General features: G+C 32.1%; 1 protein-coding gene across 2 annotated transcripts; it reads left to right on the top strand.

The window, feature by feature from the left end:
- Positions 1-386: 386 nt before the first annotated feature.
- LOC134727074 (uncharacterized) lies at positions 387-10,005 on the top strand. 2 transcript variants are annotated; one of them, XM_063591463.1, is made up of 6 exons: positions 387-490; positions 1,969-2,202; positions 4,622-4,693; positions 6,352-6,435; positions 7,244-7,325; positions 7,993-10,005. In XM_063591463.1, the coding sequence occupies exons 1-6, from the start codon at positions 424-426 to the stop codon at positions 8,504-8,506; spliced, it is 1,053 nt and encodes a 350-aa protein (XP_063447533.1). In that variant the 5' UTR covers positions 387-423; the 3' UTR covers positions 8,507-10,005. The 2 variants fall into 2 exon arrangements, with proteins under 2 accessions (XP_063447533.1, XP_063447534.1); XM_063591464.1 differs by lacking the exon at positions 4,622-4,693.

Raw genomic sequence — 10,005 nt, 5'->3', positions numbered from 1 at the left:
AAGGTAATAGGTAACAGGTGAATATACTATTGGTATCGGTATCGGACTCGACCCGGAACTTCTTAATTATTGGCAATATCAATTGCGTGGAAAACAAAAGGGCCTGGAGTGGTGTAATTTTTAATCTACACCTTTATACTATATTAGTTATATATAAAGTTGAATTCTGTGAATCGTCGTTTTTACGTGATGACGGCTGAAAAATTGGACCTCGTAATTTTAGTATTATAGATGTTTGTCTGATCATGCACTTCAATGTTCGTCTTTTTTCTTTCATATAGTGACTGTTTTCTTCAATAAATTATTAACCAACAAATACTAATAACTTTAATCCTCTTACATTTCATTCGATATCCGCATCCTCTTCCGATATGCACACAAAACATACTTAATATTATTGACATAAAGTACTAAACAATAACAATGAAGACGTTACCAATTATTTATTTATTTTTTTGTGTCGTAAAAGGATTTGGAATTCATACTGAAGGTAACTCGATTTTTTTGTACTAAGGATTATAATAATAATAATAATAATAATAATAATAATAAAATAATAATAATAATAATAATAATAATAATAATAATAATAATAATAATAATAATAATAATAATAATAATAATAATAATAATAATAATAATAATAATAATAATAATTATTATTATTACTGTTTTGAGATTTTTGTCATTATTGAAGGCTATTTTAAACGTTGCATGCGAGTGTATTTTAATTTCAATTCTTACGAATTACTAAACAAACTTAGTCAAAATATACGTGTTGGCTGCTAAAAACTTGATTTATTCTTTTTTATTACTAAACTTATATATACAAAAAAAAGTAAAAATCACAAAAAAAAACTGAGCACGGAGGAAATTCATAACGAAAAGTACCTTATCAAATGACAAAATTAAAAGCACAAACACATGAAACAAATAGATAACAACTGTCATATTTCTGACTTGGTACAGACATTTTCTTATGCAAATTGAACAAATAGAATTTTGCGATATTTCGGCTACATAACTTCAAACAAGTCGGAGATGTTTATCAAAAGTTACATGCATTTTACCAAAATCAGAAAAATGTGTCTGAGAAGCAATAATATACTTTTATATGAAAACTATAAACTTCATTATATTTGTCCAATTTAAGGAATAAACCATTGACAAAGTAACTGCAACAATAGCCTTGAAATCTCATTCAAAAATCATCATATAATACTTCGTTATAAAGTCTTGTTTCAAAGCGAACTTCTTTGTGCATGTCTGGAAATCGTTAACGATTCTGGTCTCTTGGGGAGGGGGTAAGGAAACAAAAACGACAATGATGTACAGATTGGTCAAATTTGGGCTGACTTAAAGTTTCTTGATTTATATAAATCTGAATTGAGATACCACGCCACGTGTGCCTATGATTTAAGTATCAACACAATCTTGTGGTACTAGTACTTTAAAGTCCTTTATTGATAGAACTCGAGACAAGAAATAGTACTGTAAGTTCTAATTGATAGAACTCGAGACAAGAACTAGTACTGTAAGTTCTAATTGATAGAACTCGAGACAAGAACTAGTACTGTAAGTTCTAATTGATAGAACTCGAGACAAGAACTAGTACTGTAAGTTCTAATTGATAGAACTCGAGACAAGAACTAGTACTGTAAGTTCTAATTGATAGAACTCGAAACAAGAACTAGTACTGTAAGTTCTTATTGATAGAACTCGAGACAAGAACTAGTACTGTAAGTTCTAATTGATAGAACTCGAGACACGAACTAGTACCTTTACGTTTCAGTTGTAAATTGAGTACTTGGTAACAATTGTAATAATTCAAAGAAAAAGACATTTTTGGCTTGTGACACGAACAAAATGTTAATAGTTTGCCAATCAACCTCGTGATTTGTGAATAGTTCTGAAACAAATTCACATCATAAAAAAATACTCTATAAAATCCGATTTTGTACTTTCCAGAAGATTGTTATTCAATTGGAAAAACTGGCTCAGTAATTTACAATGGACATATCAACAAGACCAGCAGTGGGATTCCGTGTCAGAGATGGGATAAGAAAATACCTAGCATCAAATATCCAATGGGTTCCGAACATGTAAACTACTGTCGGAATCCACATAACGACAAAGGAAGTCTTTGGTGTTACACAATCAGTAACAAAGTAAGATGGCAGTACTGTAACGTTCCCAGATGCGGTAAGGGCCACTAACAATTAAAGCACTAGACTCGCTTTAATATACAAATTACAATACATATATATAGTTTTGATAAATGTATTTTTTTTGTATCACAAAAATGTTAATAAATTATGCCGTTAGTTTTACTGGTTGAAATGTTTTACATTTGTCATTTCGGGACCTTTTTAGTCGAATATATATGGGCTTTGCTCATTTTTAAAGGCCGTACGGGGACATATACTAGTAGTTGTTAATTTCTAGGTTATTTGGTCTCTTATGAAGAGTGGTCTCAATGGATATCATATTATATCTTCTTATTTTTTTATCTGGTTTGCGACATTTAGTCCAGAGAAAATATATCACAACTCGACGGTTACTGAAATATATCGCTTTCATTAAACTTTTTTTTTATACAAAGACCTAATTATGTGAAGAGACAAGACCATTTATGCATGTTTTTTATAATAAGCAAATGACTTCATAAAAAAATAATCCAAAAGACATTCTAGTATAATAAGTATCATATTATAATTATGTATTATAAACTCGCTGTCTGATTCACTCTAGATATCAAAGTTTTCCGAGATTTCAGACAACAGTTTTAATATTACAAATCTTCAAACGGATGTGTAAATCCTATATTAATCTATCAACTTTATAAGTAGATAATAATGAATAATGTTTTAATCTGACAGCTGATAAATGTAAAGTGATGTCATTTTTCATTCATGAAGACCCCATAAACTCTTGCATTCCAGCTACAGAAATTGTATGTCTTCCATTTATAGTTTATAGACGGCTGCACACATCTACTGCACAAATAATTGACGAATTGTTTCCTTAGATTCTGCTGGACAGTTTTTTGGATTTGGCCCGAGAACACAGTTATTTCGTAGTGCATTTCTTTTAGACAATAAATTCAAATTAAAAAAATCGCACCTTCTCTTTCTCATAAAGATTTTTACAGTGTAGTGTACTACCAGTGAGACAAATAATATCAAAATTATAGAAACTTCTCCCAGCTCTAACTCAAAATATTGACAATTCTGTGTTAAGGGGGTGTAAAATTCAGTTTGACAGCTTCAGACGTGATAAAATTTGACCTTTTAGAACTGGACCAAATCACTACTTAATATAAAGATTCAGCACCAAATTTTTTTTGACATGTAATTACATCCCCCTTCTTAATATTTCATGCATTTAATATCAAGAAATAAATTGGGAAAGTGTATCAAATAAAACATGCAAGTTATACACTGTTTACACTAGGGACTACACTAGGGACTGTATTCGTAGACAACGAAAACCAAAGGACGATATAAAGACAACGAAAACCAAAGGACGATAACTGTGTCCTTGGACCATTTGACCAAATATGATTGACATTCTAGGTACCTGGCATGAAACTCAAGGTTTTTACCTGAGAACGGCTGACAAATTGGACCTCGTTATTTTAGTTAAACATATGTTTAGTTAAGAAATAAATGCTCTTTTTTGTAAATTTATTTGGGTGTAAAAGCGTTGACCTAAGTACATTTTGTATGAAGCGCAGAAGCGCTTCATACTAAAAATGTGCGCACGGTCAACGCTTTTACAACCCTATAAAGTTACAAGAAAAAGCATTCAATACTTATAATTACATTTTTACCTATAGGATCATGAAAACACGCCTTTTGTCAAGTTTTTATTTCATTTACCTGTGCACTTTATTGTGGGACCTCGTGTCATCATGAATAAAAAGTTGCATTGTGCAATGCAATTGATTAAGGAATATCACGAGATTGCTAGTCAACCAATCAGAATAACGTATTATAATGAAACATACATCTAATGTAATTATAAGTAAATACAGTAGTTTTGCATATGTGATAAATAGCCTGCTGTTTAATCCATATCGCGCAACTTTGATGCGCACCCTTTATCGCATACCCTTTATCACACCTCTACCCTTTATCGCATATCCTTTATTGCACCCCTACCCTTTATCACACCCTTACTTGCAACTAAATGCAACTATAAAAAGTACAAAACACACAAATACAATAATAAACAAAATATTTTTCTAAAACAACAGCACGCAAATTGTAAGGTGCTTCGGATAAGTAATTGAGCAGTTCTTTTAAGGCCTTTGAAACAAGACAAAGTAGAACTGAAGGTAACCCAGTGCTATGGATCAGAAAACAGTTCATATAATATAATACTCTTCTGTTGAAATATATGATAAAGCGTATAATACATGGCAAAATCCGTATCACATGCCGTATCACCCTCGACCAATATCATACCTCGGGTCTAAAGGCCCTTGGGCTGATATTGATGACTCGGGATGATTCGACATATGATACGGATTTTGCCATGTATTATTCTCTATATTATAGATATAGATAATATATACATATCATAATTTCATTTGATATTTAATATAACTATTTTGTAGGTTCACATAAAAACCCACGTCCACGTTCCACAAAGACCACAACAACCGTCCATACCTCACAACTAACTACAGGTAAAAAGATATCTTTAATATTCGGTAATTTATTGATCCGTTTTATTTTTTTATAAATACGCGATTGACTGATTGTTGGTTGCTTAACGTACAGTCACTGTGGTAAATAGGTCATGCACGTTCAGGACGATGAATACAAAAAAAATATGGTCGTTTGGCGGTTTATATAGACCGGATGATCATCATAAAAGGGATAAAATTATAGACAAACTGAGGCTAATGCAGGTTTTTGAAAATGAGTGAACGGTCAACAAACTGTAATATCGCTTTTGAAATCATATCATGTTTATACTTAAAAAATACTGACAAAATAAAAATTGTGTAAAATTGTTGACATAAGAATGAAATGCTTCTATTCATAAAATTGCTCGAGGTGTAAAAGTGTTGACCTGAGCAAATTGTGATTGCAGCGGAAGGTTTTCATTCCGAAAATGTACGAACGTTAAAAGCCGGTTTGAATAACTTAAAGAAGCATTCATTCAATACATTTAATTACTTTTTTTTTGCTAGGATCATGAGAACCCGATTTATACCAAGTGTTTTTCATTTACTAGTACTGTCATAAATTTGTTCTGTATTTCGAAATCTCGTGTCATCATAAATGTTCCTTTTCATTTCGGACAGAAGGTTTATATCCGAATGACGCGAGATTGCTGATAGCCATTAAAATAACGTATGATAATGAAACATACATGTAATGTAATAATAAGTTAATTTTCAAAATGTATTTGTACAATGTATGCCTGTATGCAGATTTTTTTGGGTATCACTACTTTTTGTGTTCCCTCTTTTCTAATCAGAAAACGTTGATGCCTTAGTTTTGCATTGTTCCAATTTTTAAAAGTCGATTTCCCGTGTTACGTGAATTGGATAATATACACCTGACAGTGTTTTCTGTCATTTAAAAAGATATCAAACCAAATTTGGAAATTAAGTCAACATACTGTTATTGTTATTCGTTTACTTTTCTACATTGGCTAGAGGTATAGGGGAGGGTTGAGATCTCACAAACATGTTTAACCCCGCCGCATTTTTGCGCCTGCCCCAAGTCAGGAGCCTCTGGCCTTTGTTAGTCTTGTATTATTTTAATTTTAGTTTCTTGTGAACAATTTGGAAATTAGTATGGCGTTCATCATCACTGAACTAGTGTATATTTGTTTAGGGGCCAGCTGAAGGACGGCTCCGGGTGCGGGAATTTCTCGCTACATTGAAAACCTGTTGGTGACCTTCTGCTGTTGTTTTTTTCTATGGTCGGGTTGTTGTCTCTTTGACACATTCCCACTTTTCATTCTCAATTTTATACCAATATATTACGATAATAAAACAAACAAGAAGATGTGGTATGATCCCAATACGAGATATTTCCCCAACCAAACGACATACATTTTCTAAGCAACTATTTTATTTAGGGGCCAGATGAGGACCACCTCCAGATTTTTTCGCTGCGTTGAAGATCCATTGGTGGCCTTCGGCTGTTGTCTTCTCTTTGGTCGGGTTGTTGTCTCTTCAACATATTCCCCATTTCTATTCCGCTCAATTTTAACTATAGGTCAGCGAACACCATTCATTCAACAATAAAAAGCAATCCCATACTGTATAGACAGCTATGGCATCCGGGTTCACAAGGTATACTAATCGGTCATTTCTTATGATTTTAGAAATGTCCGGGATTACTACAGATATGACAGATGTCAACGATATGAATGTTAACGATAGAAATGGTAAACAACACCCAACTGCAGGTAATTAACTTAAATAATCTGAATAAGATGAAAATACATTAATTTAAAGTGAAAACGAATTTATCAAATATACAAAATCAAGAGAATTACAAGATCAGTTACAATTAAGGAAAGAAATATTGAAATGTAAAAGCACTTTTATAACTACTAGATCTATAAAAAAATATAAATATAAGAAAATAGTGCAATAACAAAACAACAACATTAAAGGAAATATGAAGAAACCCGCTAAATTTAGAAATATTTTTTTTCATCTTGCTATAATGAGGGGTCTACGGAATTTTAAAACAGGGTTAACCTATTTATACATCCTGGGCATTAGGGTGAATGCATTTTTAATACTTGTTTAAAATTCCATACTTCCTTGATAACACCAAAAGTAATAATATTCCTTTGCTTGATTAAGCCCTGAGATTGTTTTTAGAAATTGAACAAATGCAGGCTCTTTCTTCTTGCATAGTATTATCGAGTGAGCAAGCATTCCTATGTAGTAAGATGACATAAAAAGTAGTTTCAGAACATTAACATTTTTCAGTATCTGTCGGTGTTCTGCCCTGATCTTGATTTTCTGCTCACCTTCCTTAAACATGAGGTAATTTTTCTAATATAAGATGCTTTTCAAATCACATTAAACGTCATTGAACATTATGCTAAACACCTTTATTTGCATTGGAGATTATAAATACTAGTCAGTACAAAAGATCGCAAATGGAAACCATAGTACAGTTTAGGACAGTTTAGGACACAGAAGTATATAAAAGAAATATCTATATATTTATTTATTTCCCCCATTTCTTTTGATTCGAAGGTAAGCAGACGGAGGACTTTGTCATAGGTAGCATTGCAGTTCTTTTGGTGGTCTTTTCTATAGCTGTACTCGTTCACATTAGGTAAGATTCATTTAAATGCACGCATCAGAGATTTATTTCTTATTTTACAATTACAAGAGTTTTAGCAAGAAAGCACTAAAGGCTACTTTGAGGATCATCAAATAAACGTTTGACGAAACCTTTTCTGAATAGCAAACAAGTCATTTTCGGCAATCAATTCGTAATCAGAGCTACTGTGGTACTACATATATGTACATATACTAGGAGATATATTAATCATAACGATACAAAAGTGAAAAACCCCCACAGATTTGTTTGAATATATACATTTTAGTTCCTCTCATCTAGCAAAGTTTGCACATTTCCATTCTTTTCAAATTCTGCATTTAATTATGTATCCTGCATTTACACATATAAAATTAATACCATTCTATTTTACCGAAATGGATTTCGTAAAGTAGTAAAGGCATCTGTTTTGGAAAGAAAACCAAAAACACAAATCTTAATCATTTAGTGTTACTCCCTTTTAATGCTTTTTTTAACTTTTACAAGGAAAACAACGTTAACGTTTTTTTTTATTTATGAAATGCACATTTATAACTTAATGATAAGTATTATAAGATTATAAGGAACATGACGTACACCGTTTTTTTTTTAAAGAATTATCTGAACCAATGTAAAAGGTTTTAGATTGATTTCATTGATTTCATTATAATATCAATTTCAGGAAAAATACAATTGTGAAAAAGAAAAGATGGCAGGCGAAACTCTCTGAATATGTGATAAACATAGACATAAATGGACCGCCTATGGACAGTCGGCGAGAAACAAACGTATCGGCGGCCATTAAAACACAGGAAAACATTGAATTAACCGAACAGACAGGAGAGCCTATGTATGCTGTAGTTAATAAACGAAATAAAGATTCAAACATCATAAGTGACAAAACAAAACGATTTGCTATCACATCCGGAGAATATAACCACACATCATTTATCATAGACAGAGAAGAAGCCATTATCAGCAAGAACTATGGGGCTTTACGTTTACAAAATGACGTCACAGACGATCTTTATGATGTCGGAAATTGTAAAGGAGTCAGAGAAAGTTCAATGGAAGAAACTTACGATCATTTTGTAAACCAAACAGACTCTAACTATGAAAATGTAGAACGTTATTCTCAATGGACAGATGGAGTTGATTATTCAAACACATCAACGCCATCAAAATCTTCAAAATGAATGGATTGTCGGAACATATGAATAACTTTTAAACTTAAAAGTTCCTCATTACGAAGAGATTTTTTCCCTTTATTTTCCGTAAGAAATTTGGAAGTGTTTGGCAACCCTGCTTGAAAGTAAACAAGCACTGTATACTTTTCAATGATATACGATAATTTGCCCGAGTCAGGATTGAAAGACACTCCTGAGCTAATTTTTTTAAGGTTTACTATTCAACATATGTTACATTTGAACAAACATATCAGTCAATGCATATTTTACTGTTATGTCACGAGTAGATTAGAGGAGCATCGGACCGATTGCCTTAATTATAGAAAAATGAAAATATCGAAAAACACCAGGAGAAGACACAAACATGTTATGAAGGACACAATTTACCGTATAAAGCAGACAGCATTGCAAACTCACATGTAAATCTGATATTTTATTTGTTTGTGCGTTTCTCTGTGATAAATGTTCTTGCGTGTGTTTGAACTGTATTGCTGTCAATTAGGAATATTGTTTAACATTGTCATATAAGCGGGAGGTTTGGCTAGCCATAAAACAGATTCAACATATCATTTTTTCTTAAAATGTCCTGTACCAAGTAAGGAATATGGCAGTTATTATCAAATAGCTTGTTTCTATGTATGTTGAATTTTGATTTGTTTTGTAATTTCAGTGTTACGGTTGTTCCTTAGTTTTCCTCTTCCCTCGGTTTTAGTTAGTATCCCGGATTTTTATTCTCTCAACTGATTTATAACTTTTCAACACCAGTTTACTACTGTTGCCTTTATTAATAGAGCGTAACCTGACAATAATCCCATATCAACCTAGTAATGCCATTCACTTGCTTTTCTTACTAAACCCTAGGAACAATTTACAAACCCTTTGTTTTGCAAACTATTTATACAGCTATGCATATTAGCCCCCAATATACCAGAAGCATAAGCAAAACAAAAAGCTCTTTTAGATGATTTATAAAATTATTTGGCAGCAATTCAATATAACGTCATCTATTTGAATACCATACTAAGCTTCTTTAATATCTGAGACTAAATCATTATCACAAGCCTAGTAATCCGCACTTTTTTTGTGCTGACATGAATTGTCATTGATATGGTTATATTTATAAATTTACTGCAACAATTTTTTTGAGATACTAAGGCTTTTCGACCTAAGGCATAGATTACCTTAGCTGTATTTGGCAAAATTTCAGAAATTTTGGTCCTCAATGCTCTTCAACTTCGTACTTTATTTGGCCTTTTTAACTTTTTTGGATTCGAGCGTCACTGATGAGTCTTTTGTAGACGAAACGCGCTTCTGGCGTATATACTAAATTTAGTCCTTGTATCTATGATGAGTTTATTTACATTTATAGAAAATAAAGTCGACGATAAAACACAGACTTGTTTTTCACCAAGAGCTACATGGAAAAGGGATGCTATAAAGTAATTTACTCCGACTGCACAATTTACATGATTGTATAAAGAAGCAAATTGAAAGAAAAAAACAACCTA

This window comes from Mytilus trossulus, chromosome 7 (assembly GCF_036588685.1).
Source record: "Mytilus trossulus isolate FHL-02 chromosome 7, PNRI_Mtr1.1.1.hap1, whole genome shotgun sequence".
In the NCBI taxonomy this organism is placed as follows: domain Eukaryota; kingdom Metazoa; phylum Mollusca; class Bivalvia; order Mytilida; family Mytilidae; genus Mytilus; species Mytilus trossulus.
The sequence above is the reverse complement of the archived record's forward strand: the minus strand, read 5'-3'. Positions and strand labels throughout refer to the sequence as shown.